Source organism: Mustela erminea, chromosome 2, assembly GCF_009829155.1.
Source record: "Mustela erminea isolate mMusErm1 chromosome 2, mMusErm1.Pri, whole genome shotgun sequence".
Lineage (NCBI taxonomy): Eukaryota > Metazoa > Chordata > Mammalia > Carnivora > Mustelidae > Mustela > Mustela erminea.
Genome location: NC_045615.1, coordinates 9,638,452 through 9,665,013, shown reverse-complemented (window position 1 = coordinate 9,665,013; position 26,562 = coordinate 9,638,452). Strand labels below are relative to the sequence as shown.

Below are 26,562 nucleotides of genomic sequence, written 5' to 3'. Positions count from 1 at the left end.
AATTTTGTCTCTCATTCACCTGTATTTACCTCTTGACCAATCTAAGTACGGTTCCTTTCCACTCCAACTATCCTGGACCCTGGACACTGTCACCAGAGTTATTTTCCTAAAAACACAGATAAGACAGTATAGTCTGCTGCTCAAAAATGTCCTGTGGATTTTATTTAAAGAATCAAATCTGAAGATTTAAGATTCAATTTAATCCTACCATATGCGGACTCCACACTATGAATTTGGTTTTAACACAGACAACAACTCTTCATGGAGATAACACTCGGGTCTAACTGGGTCATTCCTCTTTGCCTGGACTGGTCTCCATGGCTCTACTCATGGTATGGCCTACAGCAGGAGTAGCTTCATCTTTCTCTTCCACCTTGTCCGGATTCCTTCGTCCTTCAAGGTCCAAATCAAGCAGCAACTGTCCCTCGCTGGACTTTTCTAGCACCAGGTTATGTGAAGCAGTTGTCATCCCATATTACTTGGTGAGTGCTCAATCCTCCCACATGCTCACTCTGCTATAAATCCCTTTACCAAGAGAAAAGCCGTTCACTACATAATTAAAGAAGAAATGCAGCACAGTTTATCGATCAGTGTGAGCTTGGTATGAACAATCAGGAAAGCACTTTCTGACTGCTTTCAAGCACTTTTTGCCAGGTCATCTTCCTTGTCCTTCTGTCACATCTTGATGTGACACCCAAATCTTTGGCTATAGAAGAATTCAGGCAAAAGAGCAGATTCTTCTTCAGGTGAAAAAAAAAAAAAATCTTCATTCAGTCAGAAATAAAAGCTTAAATTTTTCATTCATTTTAAAGCTTCTTTCAACTTTATCCTCAATATAGGTCTCTCTGGTGGTTTTGGACAGGCCGTGAAGAAGGTAGAGAGCACTGTCTTAGCATTCTTCCATTTCACCTTCTCTCTTCACTTTGCTTCTGGCTTTTCAGGGCTGGACAAGGAAGGATCAGAGGAAGAGGGCCAATGGCCCTGGCCCGCTGGTACATGGTTGGTCTCCCTTATTTGTTGGGTTCCTTCTGTCATGGTAGGTGCCCAAATACTGGCCCCTCCCAGACACACGTCCATATGTGTGTGTGTGTGTGTGTGTGTGTGTGTGTGTGTGTAGGGAGTGTTACCCACTAGGACGGGTGCTGTACTGACACCATGCTGATCTCTTGGGACTACCTCCCTTAATTCCTGCCTTGGAAGTGCAACCCATGTCTTTCTCTTCCTGGCAGGCAGTTTTCTTGGATAGAGTACTTCACAGAAATTGCAAGCCTGGTTCTTGGCCCTCTTGGCCCACTTGACCCATGTGAAATCTTCCGATCCTCGTCCTGACAAATGGTAAAAGTAGCTAAAGCCCAGGCTTGTCCGTTCTTATCCCGCTGTAACAGGCAGCTCAATCTGCACACCAGCCATCAGAGGGCTCTCCACGAGACAAGACTCCAGCCTGTCTTTACGTGCACTTCTGTGCTCCTCAGCCCAGCTCCTCAACACTCTCCTGGAAACACTTTCACTCTCAAATCTGGAGGTAACCCAGAGTGGGCAGATGCTATTCTAGAACCCTGCGGCATCCAAGAGAGGGTATTACCTCTCCTCAATGCCTTTTCTCAAATTGGGGCTGGAAAAGCAGACTCCTGTCCTCTCTGAAGGCATTTAGCATTTCTCTGTGGCAACAGCACGTTTTTGTTATCCACTGATAAGTAAACGAAGCCTAGCTATAATTCCAAGATATCAGAAGAGTCCTTTTTTAACCTTCTATTACTGCTGAATGGGGTGAGTATTATAACTTTTCCTCTGGGGAGAGGATGATGACCTAGAGCCGCACGAGTTCTAAATGATGGCACACGGTCAACTCAGTCCTTCTTACTAATCTTGGTGGGGCTCGAGTGTGAGGGAATGAGGAGCCTGCCAAGGCCAGGGAGGCAGGGGATGAGAGCCGGGAGGAAGGGGACTACCTAAAGCGATTCTCAGGTCATGAGGGCAGATTCCCGTTGACTCCAGGGCCCTGGGCCTACCTTGTCTGGGACACAAATGAGTGACAAGAAAAGATGGTCTTCTCTAGTTTCTCTTCAACTTAAGGGCTCTTTGGTAGCTACTGACAGCAGTATCTTTGGAATGACAAATGGTTAAAATATCTCCCTTAAATTATTGTTTTCCTACAAACTATGAACTTAAGATTTCCAGAATATGGAGAAGAGAAAATACTGGGCACTTTAATTAAAAAAAAAAAAAAAAGACCTATTGATGAACTTGTACACAATCTCAGGCTTAGAGTCCAATTTTCCTGGCATAACAGATTTTGTTACTGTGTCAGTCCAGAATAACACCCCTGGTAACACCCCAACACACACACACACACACCATGTGGTTCTATGGGGCTGCCAATCCACTCAGGCAATGATGACTGGGCCAGGAGCAACCATGATCCTGGCTGGGACAAGTCACGTCTTTTGTAAGGTGGTGAGACAGGTACTGCTGTGGGCACCATTCTCTGCTGTCTGGCGGTCTGGACAAATGAAGTCACAGAGATGAGAGAGGCAGAGACCAGAGACAGAAGTGAATCCAGATGGTGTTCAAGGCCCAGGTCCAGCTGTTGCAGAAGCGAAGCCCTTGCCTTTCCTACCACTGGGTTTTGTGGGTCCAGGGAGTCCCCTTTCTACTGAGGCTGGCCTAAGTTGAGTTTTGGTCACTTGGACTGGAAAGGTCCTAAGCTAAGCACACGGACGCCAAATTGGTTAGAAGGTGGCTCTGGGAGGAACCCTGTTTTCCTCTCCTCCTGGTTTTGAGCAGCGTATTTCACCACCCAACTCTCCTGTTCTCTTTTTGGAACGCTGGTGAAACAGCATTTCTGCTGAATGGAAAAAGCTTCAAGTTAGAAGTTTTTGGTTTTGCTTCTTGACCATGTGACTTTGAAAAGGCAGTAATTACCTGTTTCCTCACATGTAAAATAGATACGACAATACATATGAAATTACATTGTAAAATGTAAGTTGCTAGACAAATGTAAGGCATAATTATTAATAATAGCAACTGTATTTTGAATATTATTTTGAAGTAATACGATGACATTTCATTTGACAGTATCTGGAAAAAACGTTATGGTGTCTTGGGGAAGATGCCTATAGAAATACACGTGTCCTCTCTACACGTGCTCAGAGGGATTCATTTGGGTAACAAAGCATCTGGGTTCTAGAAGGTAAAAGATTCCTTTAGAGATGCATAGTTTAGTATGAATTGATTTAAACAAAAAAATTAACATCAAACACCCCGTTGAGTGTTATCGCATAAAAGGAATGGGCATTTTCATGGAGAAGGAGAAAGGTGAACCTGTACTAAAGTAAGAGACTTCGGAGGGTGACACAGGCCTGGTCCTTCAAGGAACACTCGGGGTGCCCTCAGCCGGGGTGTAGGTGGTTATTTGGTAGGTGTGCACAGGAAGAAATAGGATGTGGGAAGAGAATAAGGAAGAGGAAGTAACTCCTTAACATCCCAGCTAAGGACCAATCTTATCCTCTCTCCGGGAAGAGCTGTAGTAAGGTATGGTTTCTATGGAAACAAGGCCCAAAGTCCCCCTCTCCTCACCCACCCACACTGTCACCCAGTCCTGGGAGCAGGACCAGTAGAATGGAAGCCTATCAGGGGGAGTCACTGTCTAATCCTGGGCCAGAGTTACACGCTGGCTGAGGGCGCCGGCCACCCACACACTGGCCCAGGGTTAGTTCTGCTCAGCAAATGTAGACTCTGCAGAGAGGCATTTGTGTATAGTCATATCTTTGCAGCTTGGAGAGGATGGTGGTAATTTAAGCTTTATCACAGATACAGCCCATTAAATTGGGGGTTGTTACTGGTAGAGATTGTAAAAAAATGTTAAACTAGAAAGCCCTTTAGAGTCTCAAAAGCATTAGGAGGATCCAATTTAAAATATTTCAGCAAGTTAGTAATACAGAAAGAGCACATCGGTGGAACTTCATTCTCTCTCTCTCTTTAAAATCCCAGTTTCACCTTGTTGAAGACCTTTGGTAAAGAGTGAACTTCCCACTATTCCTACACAGTGAGACAGGCAGATTTTAGCTTTCCTGCTTTTGTATCGTAGAGAAATTGTGAGGCATCTGGGAGTCGTTCTGCTGTGGGGGAATGGTGTCAGAGAGATCTAGACTCGAATCTCACTGCTGTCACGCAATTGCATGACCTCGAACAAGTCATTCGACTTCCATGAGCTGCCACGTCCTCATCAGTTAAATGAAAATAATAAGGATTATTAGCTAAGGCTGCTGTGAGGACTGAATTCAAAAAAGCAAAACATCTAGAGCATTAACTGGCAGTTACAGGCACTCAACAAATGAAAAAAATCATTTTTGTTATGATGATTAATAATTTTTGAAATCTCTGCTTGGGTTTTTCTTGTGGGTCCTAAGGTTTGGGAGAGGGGATATATGAACATTTCCCCTGACATGCATAGTCTCACTCAGAGACATCGCTTTAGCCTTTAGCCTTTTTTTCGTGCTCAGAATTGCACCTTAGTGCAATGACTTTAGCATCTCAGCAACCATCAAGGTCAATGTCCTTGTGTTTTATTGATCAGGTCCAGACAAGTAATTTTCCAAAATGACCCATGAAAGAAATGGCCAGCCTGGGGTCTGGCCATGCTTAATGCCTGGGATGTCTCCCCTTGGTCCTTCATGACTGACCAGAGCCCCCTAATCCTCTTTCCCATCTGTTTCTCCCTTAGTGCTTTTCTGAGTGTCCTTTCCCAGAAAGTCCTTTGTTCCCCTTGCTGTCCTGAGCACTCTTCCCACCTTCCTCACGGGTGCCGATCTTCCAAAGTGCCTCCCAGAGCTTACCCTTTCTGATTTTCTTGGCCCCAGTCCCTGTTGGCAGATTAACGCCAAGTAGCTTGCACAAGCATCCACTTTTGGATGAATCACCGTGTTTGTAGGTGTTTGTGGATGTCTCTGTCTTTGTCAGCAGACAGACAAGGGGAGCAGAGCCAAGGCTTCGGTTTTCTCATGCCATGCTGGAGTTCTAGATCAAAATGTGTTAACTGCGGCCCCCGGGCTTGCGCAGAAGATTTTTGTTAATCATACCGCCAGTCAACGCACCCAGGCCCTTTGACTTCCAATCTTGTTTTCTACCTCTCATGCCAGCCATTTATCTCCAGAATCTATCTTTATTTTCTGTCCCTCTGTTCTTTAAAGAGAACTCTCTGAGAGGAGATCATCAGAAAGATTTTGTCACTATGTTAACTCACCAGTAAATAATGCCACAGTGTGGGCTGCCTGATGATTTTACAATCAGGGTTTATTTTGCCCTTCTTCAGCTTGGGACACTTTGGACATTGGGCCTGGGGGTTATTTGTCTTGACTATGCAGGGTGCATTACCTTTTTTTTTTTTTTTTAAAAGATTTTTATTTATTTGACAGATAGAGATCACAAGTAGGCAGAGAGAGAGGAGGAAGCAGGCTCCCTGCTGAGCACAGAGTCCAATGCAGGGCTCGATCCCAGAACCCTGAGATCATGACCTGAGCCGAAGGCAGAGGCTTTAACCCACTGAGCCACCCAGGTGCCCCTGCATTATCTTTAAGAGTCAAAACGTCCTTTGCAAAGCCCAGGATTTTGACCCTTTGTCAATGCTTTCTTTTAAAACAATTTACCTTTCCTTCCAGCAGGTGGCAGTATAACACAAACAATAAACTGCGCCAACTGCAGTTTTGACTATTTCAGGCCCAGGGTAGCCTTACAGCAATGGGAGTCTCATTCTGGGTTAGATTTCGACAATAATCCCAAATTGAAAAGATAGTGTGTTTCTAAAGATCTGATCTATCCATCGTCTTTTCGCTGCCAATCATTCTTATACATTTTCTCAGGTAGGAAAACTTAGCCTTTGCTAAGAATTCCTTTATATTGTGCACTTGAAAATACAAACCAAAAGAGGATGGTTAGGTAAAATTCTCTTTTAATTTTTATTTTATGCAGTAGCTTTAATAAATTTCTTGTTGCTTTATTTATTTATTATTTTTTATTTTTTTAAAGATTTTATTTATTTATTTGACAAAGAGAGAGAGCACAAGTAGGCAGAGAGGCAGGCAGAGAGAGAGGAAGGGAAGCAGGCTCCCTGCTGAGCAGAGAGCCCAACCCGGGACTTGATCCCCGGACCCTGGGATCACGACCCGAGCTGAAGGCAGAGGCTTTAACCCACTGAGCCCCCCAGGTGCACCTTGTCGCTATATTTAATTCACTATATTATGTTAGTTAAGGTGGAATTATCTGGATGTAACCTCAATAGAGAAAATGGTCTTTTCGTGGAGTTTATTTGAATATTAAGAAGTCATAGACATATACATATTTACTGGAGTGTGTGTCTTTCAAAGAGTTATTTCAGCCTCCCAAAGTCAGTTTATTTTTTATACTCAGCACACTTTACAGAATTAGATTTCTTTAATTTAGTTTCTCAGATTTTGCTTAGTTATCCATAACTTGTAGGGAATTTTTAAAAATAAAACTGGAAGAAAATATCCAGGTCCCCTTAGCCTGCATGTAGGTAGAGGGCAGTCAGATGTTCTTGCATGTCTGGGAAAGGGGGCGTGCAGTACATCGACGAGACTTGAAATCTAGAACACCAGACAGGACAGACACCATGTAGGGAAGGGACCCATCTCTGAAGCTTGGGTCTGAACCAGCCAAAGCTAGGGGTCAGTTAGGGCATGCACCTGGGTCTCCGGGACTAGTGCTGAAGAAAAACTCAGAACTTAGATAGGGCTGAGTCAAAGTGGTGGTGGTGGGGGGGGTCATCTCATGCCAAGACACAAGACGGAGATGTGACAGAGACGTGACAGCTGTGGACACTGTAACATGGTGTCCAGTGGGGACAAAAAACCCCTTTTCAAAGACCAGCTACATTCAGTGTGAATCTAGGGGAAGCTAGCAAAAAATGATAAAGGTTTAGATGACCCATGTCCCCTACCATCATTATCCCATGTACCAAGACACAACCCAGAGAGAAGGAAACTGGAAGAAATCTGAGCTGAGCAATTTGGAAAGGAAAACAATCCTGATACGAAATTAGAGTTTTGAATGGACTGGCTTGGAATTGAGAATTCACTGGGAACTCACCTTTAAAAGACCAAGTTCTAGATCAGAAGGTGTCTTGTTGGTGAGATCAAGGGCTCACTGCTGCCCAATAACCTCGGACCCAAGAAAGAAAGACAGCCTATGCCCTGAGCAATTTAGACGTTCCCCTTCCATAGCACGGGCCACCCTGGGGGCTAAGAGATGTACCCCTACCTACCTCTTACAACCTGCATACTGGGAATCTGCATTATTTTCTATACAGAAGGTTCCAAGCCTGCTTCTAAGACCCGTGACCGCTTCTTTCATTCCCTTCTGTGGTTTGGAGTTTATGTCTGAAGCCGAGGGGGTGCCCAAAGGATGGCTCTTTCTGTGGATGGAATAGGACATGTGGACTTCAACATGCATGTGCCCACTGCCTGTCAAGGTGACAGGCAGAACAAGTGGAAAGAGAAAGAGAAAGAGGTTAGCCATGGGCCACTAGCCATTGCCGTGTGCTGCTGTAATAACCTGGAGAACTTTCCAGAGGAATTCCACATGTACACCTGGCCCTCCTGGTTGATTTATGGTATTTTCTCAAGGTAGCAGGATAGAACAAAATTCAGTAGTGTGCTAGTTTGGTTTATAACTTCTAAATGCTTAGACATGAGCCATCTGGGCCTTCCTGTGCGCTCTTGCCCCGGGCCCTGTAGGAGTCAGAGGCAGACCTGCTCTCATCGAAGGAGGGAGTGATGGAGTTCGGTCCGGGGATAAAGGTTAACACTTTTGTGCATTTGGGTTGTGACTGGATATCTGAAGCTTGTTTTATATGCTGGAATTACTGTCCAGATGGTGATTTCTATTACCACAAAAAGTTAAATTCAGTTCATGGAGCAGTGTGAAACAAATGAAAAATACTTGGCAGGTCTGTTTTCTTCTTGAACTTTTAAACTTGTGGAGTTGAGGGTATACATCGTCTGTTCCCACGTTGGCATGGTGGAAGCATAGACCCCAAATTTCCCTTGCTGGCCACACGCAGCCTTGCCCTGCACTGTTAGCCTCCACTCCTATGCATTTAGGCCTGCTTCCTCTTTTCTTGCTAATGAGGTAATTCCTTTTTTGTCTCATTTCTACTTTTAACTTATCCTTCTTTGCTCGATTTCTTCCTTTATGTACCCTTTCTGGAAACCCTGGGTAAGTTTTCCTCCCAATCCAGTGCAGCCTGAAAAACTCTCTGGCCCTGTGAACCTCCCTTGCTCCCCTGCTGGGGCTCAGCTGATCCTAAGCAAGATCTAGGCCACGTTCACTTTTTGTCTTCCATTCTTGTTCCTACTGATGGAAGAATAAGCCAAAACGTAGGAGGAAGAGATATAAACAACAGACATCTTGGGGTTGCCACAGAGTTCTGTGACTGAAGAGGGTTCAACCTGGAAGCTGCCCTCTAGGTCACTGTTGGGTCCGAGACTATAGCCAAAGACTCTGTCTCACCACCGCCCAGCCAGCCTGGGTCCTTCTACCTGACAGATGACTGGGCCTTTGCCTTTCCAGTGACTTAGGCCATGTAACTTCCTTTTTCAAAATTGTTTTTATCTAATTTCTACTGGCACTCTGAGGAACAAAAACAGACAATCTCTTTTTCTTAACATATTTCCAGATGGATCTACCCAGGAAATAGGGGATAAAAAGAAAGGAAGAAAGAAAGAAAGAAAGAAAGAAAGGAAGGAAGAAAAAACTAAACCTCATCCCTGCCATTTGGCTTTATAACCATTGCTTGATTAATTCTCTGAAGGGAGGAATGATGGTCTTGACTAAAGCCAGAGTCTCTGTGAGTATGGCCTCACTGTAGGTACTGCTCCTGGACAAGAAATAGATAATTGGAATCCCAAACAGTAAAGACCAATTACTTTAGTTATAGGTAAGCTAATAAAAGTATATTAATTTTCTAATATAACTCATTTCTATTTATATCAGGGGGAGTAAATACATTAATATATTTTATTTTATTGCATTTTATTTTTGTTCTAATTTTGTTAGAAGATTGAGATAGGAATCGCCTCATTTCTGAGTCTTTTCGGCTGTATGTATGACTCAGGTCTGAGCACAGTCTCACTGCTGTGGACTGAATGTGTGTGTCCCCCAGATTCGTATGAAACCTAAACCCCCAAGGCAACGGCGTTTAGAAGTCGGGCCTTCGGAAGGTGATGAGGTGATGAGGATGAAGTCTTCGTGGACAGGATTAGCGCCCTTATGAAAAAGGCACCCGAGCGCTTCCTTGCCCCTTCTGTCAGGTGAGGACACAGCAAGAAGACAGCTGTCTGAACCGCAAAGCAGGCTCCCAGCACCACCATATCTGCCAGTGCCTTGGTCTTGTACTTTCCCGTCTCTAGAACTATGAAAACTAAATTTCTGTTGTTTCTAAACCACCCAATGTGTGATAATTTGTTATAGCAGCCCGATCAGACTGAGACACTCACCTCCTGCTACATGTGATCTGGAATGAAGACTACCCACACCAGCAGACACCAGCAGAGACTCAAAGCCAGGCTTTGTCTCTTTTTTTCATTCTTAGGATTCATACGTATCCACTTTCTTTGAAAAATGACTTGGGTTTAGTTATATATATGTCATTGTGTATATGCTGGTAATATAACCATCATAATTATAACATAATTATAACAATTGCAAAACATAAAATAATTAATATAATATAATAATGATTACACACACACACACACACATATATATATGTATATATATATATATATATTTGGATTTAGGTTCTGACCAACTGCCCTTGCAGCCACATGTGTTCTATTTCTGTGCAGAGAATTTAGGACTAGAGACTTTCGGTTGCTCACTATCCAGCCGTTTGGGTCAAGTCATAAACACTTCTCTCCTCTGCTTCTTTGCTCAGGTCCCATATCATCTTAGCATAATCAAGCCATGGCCAGCCAACTCCTGGATACAGACTCTACTCTTCATCCTTTCTTCCAATATAAACATTCAAGGCTTCCTCTGAACATTACATATAAGGGTTTGTTTCTTACCTAGACTTTCAGATTTGTACACGTTGTCCAGGCTTGTTATGCTTATCCACCTCCGAGTTCAAAGACCATATTCTTCACCAAGTCCACTGGTCCTTCCAGGCCTGCACTCAAGTATGGCCTTTTGGGCATCCTGCTCATAGTTCATTGCTCCCATTGGGTTGTGGGTGTTGTCCAGAATCTAGACAGCCCAAGATTTTTTGTTTTTTAAGAGGATTCCATGGAGCAAAAAATTTGACTTGAACTCACAGCCCTGAGATAAGAGCCTGAGCTGAGATCAAGAGTCAGATGCTTAACCTACTGAGCCACCCAGGCATCTGTAGACAGCCTGAGATTCTTACAGCACAAGATGCTTCTTGGTCTTTGTTAGAAATAGATAGAACTGAAAGATCAGTACCATTATTTTATTGGGAACTTGCTTCTTTGTTAAAGATTCTGTTATCTTCTGAGTGTGGTTTTAAAAATGGTTTTGTCGTTTTTAATAGAAATTATTCCAGGAAGGCCAGCTACCAGATAGCTTTTCCTAAAACATTCCTTTACCATCTCTCTTTATTCTGCGTGTAGACTAAAAGTCTTCTGAAGTTTGGTTTCACCCAGAATTTATTTATTTTTCTTTATTTTCTACCACACTACAAGAATGGCCATTGTATTCAAACAAGTCTGTGTGCAGAAACCCTACAAATATGGTGCTTAGCAAATACTGTGCCACAGCATATCCTCAAGCTGGTAGCTTTTCCCGAAAAACTGTCACCCCTTTTCAAATACACAGAACCTTGTCGGGTCATTTCCTCTCCCGAACTTCATATTTATTTCATTCGTTCAATAAATATTTATTGAGTGCCTGTTTTGGGCAGGGACTAGGTACTCGTGATGTAGGGCTGAATAAATTGAATAAAACAGTCCTTCCTGACCTCACAGAGTGTCCATTCTAGTATCCAAGTTAGCAGTAATTAGAAGGGACTATCGGGAGGGGTCACCCAGAGGAGGAAGTGAAGAGGACAGCAGAGCTGGAACAGATATTTTAACAGGAAAACCTCATGTAAGAAAACAAAGCCGACTGCGTGTAGGCCTTGGGTCTATATTCCTATCTTCTGGGAGAGGAAGAGAGAGTTGGGTGATGGCAGAAGGTTCTGTTATGTTCTGCCACACTCTGGTGTGATGGTGTCACAGATAGAGTAAATGTTGCTGAAGCTTGGGGACTCGGAAGAGGGCTGTGACAATACTTCCAGAGGTTCATGGCAGTTTTCTCCTCAGGTAAATTCTAATAGAACTTTGGTGAGAGAAGGCTGGAGAGCCCACAAACAGGAGATCTGGTCAGAGGATGATTATATTACAGAGTGCAGAATCCATAAAATAATCCAGATGGGGAGTAAATGTAGTTAGAATCAAGTCACATCTTGGAGAGTCGGAGGAGAACACAGAAAACAGTCATCACACATGAGATGGGTAGATGGACTCAGGACACCCATTTGGGAAGCAAGCAAAGTGGTTATGGTTGAAAGAATGGGTAAATGGACAAGAAAAAGTCATCAATCCATTGTGAGCTCTACCATTCTTTGACCCATAGACGCCATTGCTAAGTCTTAAGTAGTGCAGGTTTACTGATAACCATTGCATGGCACTTGAGGTCTAGAGGTGATTGGCTGATTAGTCCAAGGGGTGCTTGAGATGAAAATTCAGTCTCCAGGCTGGCTAGGAAGGGGCTAATTAACCTGGCATTAGCAAAGAAAGAGCAGGAATAAGAGTTGAAAGTCCAAGGTTCAAGAAGAGCTGTTACCATAGAAAAAAGGATGGGGGCTAGTTAGAACAAAAGTCATGGTAAGGTTTGTGTAGAGAAAAGCGGTGGTGTTGGTCCCACTGGAACCGTAGTCCTGAGTGACTAGTAAATAGGGATAAAATCTCTCACTATGAAGGCCTAAGTTTTCACCTCCTTTCAAATAGTATAACCCACCAGTGCTCTGGTGATTTAGTGACCCTTCATGGGAGAAGGGACAAAAGTACAAAGGTAGGCCCAGAAACCAGGAAGAGGGCATTGAAGAGCCAGAGCCACTTCAGAAACCTCAAGAGATCTCAAGAGAGCAGGGCAAAGAAAAGAACAGCTGGACTACACCATTAGAATAATCACAGTGATTGTTGATTTAGAAATTAATTCGCTAATGCTTTTCTGGATGCTAAAGCAAGGAGAAAATAGGAGGGATCATCTTCCCAAGGGAAAGATCATTCCCCGTGGAGAGGGAGGAGAGAAAGACATTTTCTGGTGAGCAGACCTGACCAGGGACAAGTATTATCATGACGCATTGGTGAGAATTGTTTATGAGATGGTGAGTCTTCCAGAGACCCAAGACTGTGGCCACCAAAGAGCCTAGAAAGAGCAAGGGATGGGGAAGGGTCTTCAAAGGGCAGAGAGGAGTAATTAACAAGTTTGCTGTGAAACGTCTCTGTCAGGTTACAACATTTTATTTCACGTTTAAAAAAGAATCTTCAGTGGGTTTCATCCTGGGCTTTTGAGGAAGATTGATTTTATTCAATGTTTTAATTAGTTTTTAAGACCCTTGAGCCATTTCTATTCCTTTATTCTCCCTTCTGTAGTTAGGACACCATTTAGGAATTTGACAGTATTTTTCCCTAAACATTTTGTCCTTTTGCGGTTGTCAAATATTGAATTAGATCTTGTTATAAACAGACCAGAAGCCGGCATTGTTGACATTTCCCTTCATTAGGAAGAAACTGAAAGCTGACATTTTCAACCTATCAGCTCTAGTTTAGTCTACCGGTAAGAACACAGTACGGGCAATGAAGCAATCTGGTTCCTTTCTTGCTCTCATTACAGACTCACTATGAGACATTAATTGATAAAACTATTTCACTTAATGGGTGCCTAAGTGTCTCTTCAAAGGAGAGGAAAAATATTGATTACCTCTAGGATTTAAAGTCTGAATGAATGAAAGAAGGCATTGATTTGAATCCTATGAGATAGATTAAACCTAAAATTTGAGATCTGAATGACTGAAAGAGATGTCGATTGAAGTCCTGATGTTGCCTCTTAATAGTCAGTTAATTTTCTATCACTGTCTCTTTATTTGCAAGACTGGAAAAATAACAATAGCTATTTTTTTCCTGTGCCATGGATTATTACAAGGGATCAATTAGATAATGTGGTGAAGTGCTTTACATAGTGTGAAATGCTAGACAAATGTTAGGTTTGTATTGCATATTACATAGGCTTAATGAGGCCGGTTACTTGGTTAGATTAATTGGCTTCTGGAATAATGCGTTGTTGAGGGAAGATCTGTGGTTAAGGTATTGGAAAGCTAAAGTCCTATTTTGCTCCGGAACTCATCACTAGACTAGATTGATGAATGTATTTTTCAACCTAATCCCCTCAAAATTTGAGACTACAGTTTTAAAACCTCATTCATGGAGAATTAACTGGTTGGAGGGTGAGACCAAGGCAGCTAAGACTATGGAAGTTTGTGTGCATCCATTTGGTTTTTTGAGGAAAGGGGGCAAGGTTCGGAAACAATTAGTTGGAGATCACAGCAAAATTCATGAGAATATTGACTTAGCTTGAGAAGTAGAGCATGAAAAAAAATTCTCCCACCCTACTGTGCAGATGGTGCTGGTTTAAAGGTGGCCCGGTGGGGGCTGGACAGAAACAAAGGAAGATGAGCAAAACCTGATTCTAATCAAGAGGAGAAGACCTTTCACGTTAGCTTGCTTTCTTCACATCTTACAGTAAATCCATGGTTTGACTGGTCCCTTTGTCCATGGGAAGTCAGTTTTATTCCTTCCTTCTTCTGATTCAAGTCAGGGTGACCAGTATTTGGTCCAAACCCACATGGGATAAGTTTTGAGTAAAAGAGATTATCTTTACTTTCAAATGCTGAGCAAACGAAGGTGAGCCCAGTCCCCACTGGAATTTGCCCAAGTGGGATGTTAACATTTTGAACGTCGATTGATGCAATTTGTCAGATCTGACAACAAAAGCTAATTGTTTTCTCCAGGCAACGATGCACTTCATTCTCAATCTGTTGTTCTCTCCCTTGCATTTATAAACTGAAGCTTTTGTGCCCACCAAAGGAGAAAGAGCCCCTCTTCTTCCGGCTGGTCAGTGCAAACCTGGGTCCAAGGCCTTCAGAGCAGAGCACCGGCCGCATCTCAGCTGCATTCACGCTCCACGGAGGGCGCCCCTCTTCATACTCTGAGGTAGTTCTAGGTTAGGTCACTGGCCTCGGTGAGAAGCCAAGGCATTCACACCGAGGCGTCTGTGGACATGCGTCCGTGGTTTCTGAGAGAACGAGTGGGCATTTGTAGCCTGTAAATTTATCCTGCCCCTCCCCCCAGGTGTAATATCCTTACTCTTTAAATTTTGGAAATTGGGGGTATATATGGGTGGAAAATAGAAAGCGTCTGTCTTCTCTAACGACCGCTTACGAGAGTTCCATTCACGATGGCTAAAACCCCAAGTTGTAGAAGTCCTTGAGGAATTGTGGAGATCTGCCTGAGGAAGACTGACAGAGTAAAGGTAATTTGTCTCCAAGTCAATGACAGGCTACAAGTGGATTCTGAAAAATACAGCAAAGATGAAAATTGAACGGGCTGCTGAATCGATCTTGAAGTACTTAGACTAAAGGAAGCATGATATCCAGGGGAGTGCAAATTCCCTAGAAATTAACTTTCTTTCTGGGGTCGACAGACTCATACATTAGGGTCTGAGTCCCGATCCAGTCGATGGACTATTTCATGCTATCCTTGTGAACGAGTTAGGGAAACGTGGGTGAGGCTGCAGGAGTCAATTGAATTTACCTATATCGAACATTTACATCAATGAGCATGAACTTTCACAGGATTTTGGAAGACCTGAAAGGCACAGGGATATTTAGCCCAGAAAAGGAAAAAAAAAAGTTTTTTTTTTCTCCTTTTGGTGGAATAACATAGCAGGTGTTTATATATATATATATTTTTTTTTTTTAAAAGAATTTATTTATTTCACAGAGAGAGAGAGTACAAGCAGAAGAAGCAGCAGAGGGAGAGGGCGAAGCAGCCTCCCCACTGAACGGGGAGCCAGATGTGTGGCTTGATCCCAGGACCCCAGGATCATGACCTGAGCTGAAGGCAGATGCTTAACCAACTGAGCCACCCAGACATCCCTTAAAATACTTTCAACAGCTCTATCATCAAAGACGAATTAGACGTTCCTGTATCCCTGTATTTGGGATTAGGGAAGCAGATTTTCTAATGTAAGGGAAAAGGTTTCTGTCAATCAGTCTTTTGAGGTAGCAAGTATTACTTTCCTCACAAGTTCAGGAAGAGGCCATTCATCTTTCTTGGACATTGTCTAGTGGTTGCTTGTATTAAAGGGAAGTTGGATGAGATCATTTCTTCTGGTCTTTTCTAGACTTTTAGATGCTGAGATAAGGTTGGAGAAGTAAGTTAAGTGGTCAGAAAGCAAAAGAACATCTTCCTCTTTGTCATCATTACTAAAGGAGCAAATTAAGTTTTTGTCACACAGGAAAAGCTTACATTCCTAAGTGCCCTGGATTAGAGATAAATCAGGAATAAGGAATCTTTATAAAAGCCATGAATAACAAGAATTTCCTAAAAGCATCATATCATGATATAAGCCATCAGAAGGAAGGGAGTACTGCATTCTCTTTTTCACAAGGCAAGAATGTTTTTCAGACGTATTCAATCCAATTAGAATTGTGATTGCCATATAATAATTTGAGCTGTGAATATTGCATTTTCTCTCACATTCTAGGAGTAAATTGTCTGAAAAGCAGATCCCTTTGTAAATCTAGTAAATCTTTTCTTAGTGTTCAAAGTTATCTGCGAGTTTTCCTTTTCTTCCCTAGTCAGATTGTGGAGGGTCTTGATTCTCATTTTGGGAGATTTTGAGTTCTTTTGACCATGTAACCTATTTTGAGAAATACGGTTTATACCTTGACCCATATATGATTCTAACTGAAGCCAAATATTTGAGAAATAACACTTATGCATTAATATAATACCCTGAACTTATCAATTCAGTTCATGGATAATTACTGTTCATGCCTCGCTAATTTCACAGGATTTGCAGATGAAAAAAACCCATTACTATAGTCAATAATTTCAGGAAACTCAAATAATGGCAGAATAAATGAGAGGGTGGAGGTTTCGCCACTTAGGACATTTGATAAAAGATGAACTTGTTACAGAAAGATAAAGTTTGCATATATATTGCATGAAAAGTCCTGGGGTTTGCAATGAATTTACATATTCCTCTTCTCTTCTTTCTTCTTTTCAGCTTCCTCTCCCTGTCTCCCTAAAAAAGCCACACACCCCTTGCAGAAGCTACTGTAATATGAAAGTCCATGTGAGAGACGGCATTCACTCTGTGTATCTTAAAGCTTGACATCTAGGGAAGCACGTTTTAGCCTAAAGCACGTCTGTTTACGAGCACATTCAGGTGACTAGGGAGATAATGGAATTGCTGATACAGTGCTCATCACGGCTTGGGTAACCATTCTTTTATTATCAGGAAGGCAAATGCAATTTTTAAGATCAAAGTGGACATCTCTTGGAAGCTACATTTATTACAAAAGGCTAAAGTGTCCACATTCCGAGGAATCAAAGAGACTGAAAAGCTAGAAAAGCAGTAGTATTCAAGAGGTGAATGCAGTCTTTGACGGACAGCAACCACCGAAGTCAGTGACAGGAACAAGAGGTAATTTAATTCTGAAAGTTACCAACTCTGCAAGCTCCCGGCTTAAGCAAGGTGCCTGATAATGGTGATGGTCACAGACAGGGTCCGCCTGACAAACAATTTCGACTGCCAAGGCAGGGACTGAGAATACTTTCCTAGTTTTCACGTTCTGAGATTCCCTTGGTAGCATTTTGAACTCATTTCTGCCAGGAACAGGAGCCCCACTCACTGACTGCAGGGGAGATAAAGTAGAAGGTCATTATAACCCAGTCACTGTTAGAGAGTCTTTGGAAAACCATCATGGAAGAATTCTAGCTCTGAAAACATGGCCACCTCGGAGTAAAAGCCAGACTGTGGCTGTTCCCCTATCAGCTGCCATCTAATGGCAGTTTCACCGTATTTAGGGTTCTTTTGTATCCTCCTCCAAGCCCCAACATGGCTTTAAATCCCCCTACCCCCTACAGGCCCCTTTGCCAAGGCTTTCCGATAGTTAAGTTCAGGAAAGCCTGATGAACATCTCTCCAGCTGGGCTCTCTTCAAATGCTTACTGGAAACTCCATCTCTAAAGAACTTTTCTAGTAGTTTTAAATATCCTCAAAATCTTGGCCAAAGCAATTGCCAGAATAACAATGGGTCTTTATTATTTCTTCTCAAAAACTCTCCAGCAATTTCAGAGTATGAAGGGGGCTTCAGAAATTCTGGTTCCTTGATGAGTGTGCTTCATGTTACAAAAGGAATCATTTACTTCTCCCTTTTTATCAGGTTAATGTCTTCTGAAACTCCCCCAGCATTTCCAAGAGTTTATCTTTCCAGAGCCTAGAATCACAAGAAGCATTTTCTGATGTTTATCACATACTTTTTGGAGTTTAAAGGGTTAGTGTCACAGAAATGGTTCTTATACTTGGGAGCTTCTCCACTGTAAACTTTTACTGCCCATATTAATGAAAAGACAGTATCAATTCTAACACATTTGAAACAGACCCTTAGAAAGTATGCAAAGCCCCAATCACAGACATTTTTCTTGTCCTAAGAAAAACTATATGATAGTTTCAAATTTACGAAAGCTTCCATGTGATCAAAAGGGTATAGCACGAGGAATAGTTAATAGTATGCCTTGGGCAATCTCTAGGCTCACTTTTGGAAAAAGTTTACCATTCACCATTAATGGACCTAAGAGTTGGTCAAACTAAGCTAAATATAGATATTTCTTTTTCTTGGCATGCACAATTCTCATGCCCACACTGGAAAAAAAAGAAAAAAAGGACTTAACTTTGTAGAGACCAATAGATTACTATAAATTCTTACCTATATCGAACTTAAATTAATGACCGGGTTATCAAAGATTATTTACACTGGATATATCATTTTTTTTAAAGATTTTTTAAAAATTTATTTATTTGACAGAGAGACATCACAAGTAGACAGAGAGGCAGGCAGAGAGAGAGAGAGAGAGGAGGCAGCAGGCTCCCCGCTGAGCAGAGAGCCTGATGCGGGACTCGATTCCACGACCCCCAGATCATGACCTGAGCCGAAGGCAGCGGCTTAACCCACTGAGCCACCCAGGCGCCCCTGGATATATCATTTTGATTGAACTCCCCAAGCTCAAGATGTTGGAGCACTACTCAGAAACACCGCCTGCCCTCATCGTTCCCAACTGAATGTAAACAGTGGCTTAAACCCAGCTTCCTATTTTACATCATTTTCTAATGAGAGTAAAGTAAACTAGTTAATTTAAATGGTTCTTTAGGGAAAAGGCAAAAGAACAGAGAGAACTGAGATGAGGAAGGGACCATCCGAGAGAATATTTACAAGAGAATATGTGTTTTCAGTGAACTCTGCCTTTCCTGATTTTTACGTCCACACACTTCCTCTGATGCTTTGCCAAGTTTGATAAGGGGATGGATTTGCGTATTTGGTGCAACTTGTAATTTTCTACAACTTGTAGGTCTGACTTTTCTCCAAGGGGTGGATATTATTGCCACCTGTTTTCTTCCACTATTAGAGATGATTGTTCTCATGGGTCCCAAGTTGACATGCCTGAAATGAGTAAGCTGCCCTCTCTCCCACAGCCTTTCCCTCAGCTACTCACTCAAAAGGGTCGCTGGGATCTGCCCTCTGGAGCTCTGGAGGAATGGGGATCCTTTTGTAGTACATTTCCCAGTCGAAGGCGCCTCGCATGGCATCCCCAGCTTGTGCCTCATACCCAAAGTGGTTGTGGTCAATGACATCGATCATGGGGCACACGATGGTTTTGTGGTTTAGTGCAATTTGGTCTGAAAAATGAAAGCACAAAATAGGAAATGACATGCCTGCCTAGGTCATCCATCATTTTTTCAGCAAAGAGAAGCCTACAGATTCTTCCTAATGTGGGGATGCTGCTTGCAGCCTGGTTTCCTCTGGTTGTTAGAGGGCTTTGCAAAATCTCTTCCAAGGCTGGACTTAACGTGATGGGACAGTGATTAGGTACAATTAGTGTTGCCATGTTTTCCTTTAAGAAAGTTATGTCCCGGAGAGACTTGCAGAAGTCCATTTAGCTCTACCTCTGTCACATTTTTGCTCTGACCTGTCCCCAATCTGTCATTTTATAGCGCATCCAGCATGCATGGAATATAAACAGTATTTGTGTTCCTTCAAGCATACAGCGGGAGCTTGCTGAGAAAATATTGTCCTGCTTTCTGGAGGTACCAAAATGTAAATATTTAACTTCATGTTTCTTTTATTTAGCCTCTAATCTTAAGACGGTCATGATGGCTGCTCCCCGTTAAATGCTGACAGATCACACCAAGAATTCTTTGCTATTGTCCTTTGATTGTCCTTTGTTTATTAAAGCTATACGTTTTTATCTTTTCTCATGCTATCCAAAAATGTAGTAGATGGCCTGATGCTACTGTTACTGTTCCTGCTACTATCAAATTCTTGAGCAACTGCTAAGTGGTTTATAGTCTCGGTAGTTCTAATCCTCCTAGCAACCCGTAAAGTGGCTGCCATTGTCATTCTCAATCTACAGAGGAGGATACTGAGCTCAGAGAAGCTAAATAACTTGTCAAAGTTCACTCATCTTTGGAGAGCAAAACCCAGGACGCAATGCCTGCCCAACAGTCCTATCCTAAAACCCATGGTCTTTCCAGCTCTCCATGATGCTTCTCGCGTGGTATCTTTTTCAGTCCCAGCTCCTTCCTTTTCCATGTAGATATTATTGTTGTGAGATTTTAACAGCACAGGAAATCGGCACTTACACATCTTGCCTCACCTGGAACAGCTATAGGTGACATAGGGTTGACTATTAAACAACAAAGGTACGAAATGCACAGGTCCACTTATGAATAGATATTTTTCGATATAGTACAGTGCTGCAAATGTATTTTCTCTTCCTTATGATTTTCTTAAGAACATTTTACTCTCTAGCTAAGTTTATTGTCAGAGTAGAGTATGGAATACATATACCATATGATAAGTGTCAGTTGACTGTTTATGTGATTGGTAAGTCTTCTGGCCAACAGCAAGTTATTTGGGGAGTCCAAGGTTACACGTGAATCTTTGACTGTGCAGGGTGTTGGTGCCCCTAACCTCCGTGCTGTTTAAGGGGCCAACCATATTTTCTTCCCACGAATGTGCACTCAGCATTTATTATAACAAACATATTGTCTGACCGAACTTTTAAGTAGGAACATCTGATTTCTTGCTATTTGGATGATCTGCTATGGCATGTGGAATAAAATACATTTAGATATCTTAAAAAACATCTTTTAGAAATAATGAGGTTTGGCTAGTTCAGTATTATTATTTTGATGTCTCTGATGGGGCAGGGTGGGGAAACCTCAGAATCCTATAGAAGATCTCCTCTCCATATTTATATGCCCCTTCCTTCCTTCCTTCCTTCCTTCCTTCCTTCCAATTCAACAGCTATTTATTGAGTAGAAATTCTATGCCTGCCACTTGTCTAGGTTCTGGGAACACAGCAGTGAATAAACCACAAAAATCTCTGTCTTTAGCAATGGAGCAAAGACAATCAATATACACAATAAATCTCTAAATTACATAGTATGTTTGAAGGTGATAAATGTGATAGAAAGAAGATAAAGCAGGACAATGGGAGTATGATGTGGGCATGTGGCAAAGTAAACAGCATGGCCCCAGGAGATCCCTGAGACCCTAGAGGGGGCCTTCCTATTATTTCAGCTAATCAGTAGAGAGACCCCCAGCACTATTTCAGGTGATTCTTCGACAAGCACCCTATGAACATCCATTTTCACCTGGGAAAGTCTTGTAATGGGTTTTAATCTTTATCTAAATGGTGTTTCCCCGTAGATGTCTTTGGCAGAGGAGGCATCATTGCTGTGTCCAAAATCTCTCTCCTAGCACCTCTGCAGGTAGTTCAATATTACGGTTTCAGTGACTTTCTTCAATCAAATTCAGAATCAGGTTGATTTACAAGTTCCTTGACCAACAAGGAGTCCCAAGGTGACCCAAAGAGAATGAGTCTGTTAAATTAACTGTCAACTCTCCCTTCAAATTTCCTTTCAGCTCTCATCCAGCTGTTCTAGCTTAGGGTGAAAGCAGCATGACTAATTTTTCATCTAAGGCTTGTGCCTACATTTCAATTTCCAGGGATCAAACAAACAGACTCTTAATGGGAAATTGAAATTCAGGTATAATCCCAAGGTGAAAAATGAACCAAGAAACTGTGTAGCTCCGCCTGTTTTTTCTTTTTTTTTTTCATTTTGGATGATGTGTCAGGACACTGATAGAGGAAAATAAAAAAAGATAGTGATCCTGAGCTTGAATCATTTCTTATCCATCAGGCCTACAGGAAATGAAATGCTTTAATGAGAAAAAGTGGGTTTCTCTTTATTTTTTTCTTTCTCTCTCTCTCTCTCTTCTTCCCCCCTTTTAGATTCATATGAACAATCAGAGGCTTGATAATTGGCATTTAGGAATTGCTTTGGTTCATAAATAAATTAGGCCTTTTGCTGACTTCCTTGAGTATTCGACACCGTATAGGTCAAGTTCAGTTTGCAGGAATCTCACTGTTGCTGATGAAACTCTAAATTGCTATGTCCTTGAACAAGGTACTTTTAATTAAAAGCTCAGAGGAGTCTCTGGCCAGAGGAGCACTGAAACATTCCTGTTGATTACGATGGCTGGGCAGTGGCCTGGGCAGGTGTGTGCGATTGGGGGAGGGGGTGGGGCGTTAGTTGCTGGTCATTTCCTGTCTTAAATCCTACACCGTTTCAATTGATTCCCCGCCCCACCCCCACCCACCCATGTCTTTTCCTAATGGAGCTTTGCTGGTTCTAGCTGAAATCCTACACAGTAGTCAATAGCAAATCATTCTTTCTGAGGCAGTGTATTGTAAAGGCCGTTTTTACTGGCTTTTAGCTCCAAGGCCAGGGATATATTTACAATAAAAGTTGATTTACCAAAATCTGGAATAATAAGAAGGAGTACAGTACGTGCACACCAAGAACTTTTTAGAAACATGTATATATATCTGTATCTATATATCTATATATCTATATATATTTTTTTCCAGTCTGGCAATTTATTCCTCATCCAGTACTGGACTTTATATCTGACTTCATGGTGAAATAAAAAACAAAATAGTCAAGCTCCAACTGAGTCACACAAGCGTTTTCTAGTTTGAATGACTCTTAGTTCTTTCATGTTTCTAACAGTTTAACTGTAATGTGACAGCAAGGCTTCTTCTTCCCTGACTCTGAGCCATATTGTGAGCCTTAGAGATGTGTCATCTGGATAGTAGCTCGGAGTGCTTGAGGAGGTCCTCTGTAAACTTGGGAGATTATATATTTGGGGCTCTAGACCGGTGCCAGGAGTTGAGGGGAGAACTGGCATTTTATTTATTTTTTTTTTTTTAAAGATTTTATTTATTTATTTGACAGAGAAATCACAAGTAGGCAGAGAGGCAGGCAGAGAGAGAGGAGGAAGCAGGCTCCCTGCTGAGCAGAGAGCCTGATGCGGGACTCGATCCCAGGACCTGAGCCGAAGGCAGCGGCTTAACCACTGAGCCACCCAGGCGCCCGAGAACTGGCATTTTAATCCACAAAAATGTCAGGGCACTTGCACTTGAACTGTATTCTGGGGCTTAATAATTGTCTTTCCTCTTTTCCTAACAGTTCTGTAATAATTGTTATACTCTGGGTGTGTGTGTTAATCTGAACTGTAGAGAGATAGTTTTTTCAAAGATCTTATTTGTTTGTCAGAGAGAGAGAGATCAAGCACATGCAGGGGGAGGGGCAGACAGAAGGAGAAGCAGGCTCCTTGCTGAGCAGGGATCCTGATGCGGGACTTGATCCCAGGACCCTGAAATCATGACCTGAGCTGAAGGCAGACGCTTAACTGACTGAACCACCCAGGTGTCCCGAGATCGTGTTTTTAAGTACTTTCTTCTTTTAGTATTTACCTAACTACTATAACTACAATAAAGGAGAACGTCTAAACTAAATGAAACCATTGCAAACCTTAAGTTAGACTGCGGTTGGTAGTATCTAAAAATGGCAATTTTAACGCAGTTTTCTAGTGACCTATTTGTTCTCAGCTGTGGTTAAGATAGAATTCGAGGCTCTCTTTGTAAAAACTGTAGGAGGAATCTCTCGCCTTTGTTGGTTGCAAACTGGACAGAAGCCAGCCACACAGTCCCTCTGAAGGAGCGAGTCCCCAGGCCCTGCTGGTCCCCGGAAGGCCACCATCAGCATGCGTACTCACTAAGGAGCGGGGGCAGCCAGTTCACATTGACCTCGCAGTGGGAATCCAAGAACGTCAGGACTTCTCCTCTGGCCATCGATGCCCCCAAGAGGCGGGTCCGGATGAGCCCTTCCCTCTTCTTGGTGCGAACAATCCTTACTTTGGAAAAGCGGGCCATATATTCTTCTAACTTATCCTTCAGGTGTTCTAGGGACGAAACAGAGAATGTAGAGAAAGACCACGGAACATCAGTTGCAGCGGAATTATCCGTGGGTGCTCACGCATTAAGTGTACGCGAATGATGACCCCAAACTTACATCCACTTTTCTCCTCCCGTCATCTCAAGGAGAGATACTAATAAAATTTTACACCCACAGGGTTTTTTTTTTTTAACTTTGTACTTTCCAAAAAGCTTTATAAAATGCAAATACTGCCCTTTATTTGAATACGAGAAGACACAGACCCACGAGAGCTGTACCATGCAATGACTGTTGGCCAGCTGTCACCATGCTTAATCCTGGCCAGCTTTCGCCATGGTGGGCATCGGCCCTCTGGTTCCTGCTGTGTCAAGTCAGATGAACATTCCAGCATCTGGACCGTGTTCAACAAGAGGAATCTTTCCAGCAAGGCCATCCTAGTTTCTGTGTTTTGAAAATAATGCATGGAAAACTACAAGAAAAAAAATTGTATCTCTCAAATCAACAAGAACCAAACAGATTTTTCCTCCCCACAGGGTAATAGTAAACTAATAAAGAAGTTCAGCATCTGGGTCTGATTCGAAGTGTAAAAGTGACTGACTTGCTGTTAAAATTAGATGTGAAAAAAGGAAGGCAGACAGATACTACACAATCATTTTGAACTTAAGCTATTTAAGCTTAGAAAACAAAAATTTAAAAATGTCTCTTTGCCTAATTAAAAACAAACTGTGGGAACCAAATCGAATCAGATAGCTAATTTACAGCAAAAAAAGATCTCCTCCTGGCTGTTATAAGATGCATTGATATCTTAGGTCTTTAATGTCAAGTAAGTGTTTTTGGTGTCTTTCTGTGGAATTTGTACTCATATAATTTACATCCCATGCTTTCACTCTCCTGTATCTAACATAGGAGGGCTTTGCTGGAGTTTCTTTTCTTTTCTGCGTTCCAGAATTCATTGTTTACGTACCATAACCAGTGCTCCATGCAATACACGCCCTGCATAACACCCACTACTGGAGTTTCTAATAAGCAACCTCTACTAGTCACAGTAACAGAATCTTAGTACGCAGTAAGTTCTATAGTTCCTCTTTCAGACTTTCTCTACATGGTGCAATCAAAGGCAATATTATTTTTAAGTCTCCACCTATGATCTGTAGAAATAGGGATTCAAGTAAGGATTTATGCGTCCTTTCCCTGCAATCCAATTTAACCGATGTCAGAATTACTCACATTGGAATTTCTTTATACATAAGCCTTCATTTTTATTTTTATTTTTTCTTATTAACATAGTGTTTAAAAAAAAAATCTCAATTTCCAGAGTGCCAGGGTGGCTTAGTCGGTTAATATCCAATTCCTAATTTCGGCTCAGGTCATGATCTCAGGGTAGTGAGATCGAGCCCCCCATTGGGCTCCTCATTGAGCATAGAGTCTGCTTAAGATTTTCTCTCCTTCTCCCTCTGCTCCTCCCTCCACTGTGTGTGCATTGCACATGCTTTCTGTCTCTCTCTCTCTCTCTCTCAAAAAAGAAACAAACCCCAAAAAACAGCTCAATTTTCTCTTTTTGTTTTCTGACTGCCCCGTAACTAAGCTTTACAAGTAGATCAAGTAAAAACCACTTAGTTTTCTAATTTTTCCTACAAAAGAAACTGGTGGGGTCTTTCACAAGAGTGTTTTAGCACAAAATAGGTTTCCTTCTATTTTGTTCTTCCTGTAATGAACAGACCTATAGAGATCAGAGTACAGAAAGCAAAGATTACAGATCTGGAGTCAGAATAGACCTAGGTGGGAGGTCAGCACCAGTGAAATATATGAATATATGTGAAATATATTCTCTTATCCTGAATTTCCTCATCTACAAAACACAGGCAATTGGGGGATATTCTCCTCTTAGAGTGTGGGGGGGAGGATCTGCCTTTTAGTCAGAAACCTTACAGTGCTCTTTCGGTAAACATTCAATAATTGAAGACCTCCTAACTCACATGTACTTATGAAGAGAAACAACAGCTTGTCTAGCTGAAGAAATGCCTTTGAAGGCTCAGTCTGAATGATGAAAAATCTAGAATTTGTATTTCTTGGTGAGATTTTGATAATTCATCATCTTCTATTGATTGAGAATTTAAAGAATGAAAGGTTTTGGCCACCAATAAGTGAACACATATAACTTTATGGCGGTATCACAGTTTCTCACAGAAAAGCTGGCTGCAAAGTGTCTCCAACTCTTGAAGACAGGTGTGCCATGCCAAGAGCCTATCTTCTGCCCCTCTTCTCTTTGCTTACCCCTCCTCTGTTCCCACCTGTGCAAGAGAGAGATTCCCAAGGGCTGCACGGCAGAGGGGCCACCTGTGAATAAGACTGGAGCTTACTAACCTGTTAGGGAAATAAAGCAGAGACCCATAACCTAGTCGTGCAATCAGAGGCAATGAGTAAGTGGCAAGTGATCAGCCCCAGAGCTCTCTATACGCCAGCCCAGAAAGGCTTGCATTCGTTCAGGGTTTCTCACAGTAATAAACGTTTAAGAAGAGGCCATATCTCATTACTGTAATTTATTCTGGCTCTGAAATCCTATCTGTATTCCAACGTACAAACAGGTGTCATTCTATAGGTTTATTTGTAAACTATTTGGCCACAGAAACGTAGTGTCTCCTGGAAACGGGGTCACAACAGTCATTGGGGATGGAAAAGAGTAAACATTTGTTAAACCCACCAAAACAGTGTTTGTTTGTGTTTTTGCATTAAGCCTCACTGTTCTTTAGCAGGTACCATGTGAGTATGGTCTTGGTGGTCTGGGTGCAGGTACTTCTTTCCTCTCTGACCCTAAGGACTAAAGGGGCCTCTTGGGGAGAGGAGGACTAATTCTCTGTAGCTGTGTTTGAGGAAATGGCTCTAGAACATGATA

General features: G+C 42.1%; 1 protein-coding gene across 2 annotated transcripts in view; it reads right to left on the bottom strand.

Moving 5' to 3' along the window:
- Positions 1-26,562, bottom strand: part of GALNTL6 (polypeptide N-acetylgalactosaminyltransferase like 6) — a 1,222,158-nt gene that overhangs the window by 178,579 nt on the left and 1,017,017 nt on the right. For both annotated transcript variants that reach the window (XM_032332218.1, XM_032332219.1), the window contains exons 6-7: positions 23,491-23,676; positions 18,857-19,040 (exon numbers count right to left, since the gene is read on the bottom strand). In XM_032332218.1, the coding sequence (XP_032188109.1) occupies positions 18,857-19,040; positions 23,491-23,676 (370 nt within the window). The remainder of the gene's footprint in view (positions 1-18,856; positions 19,041-23,490; positions 23,677-26,562) is intronic.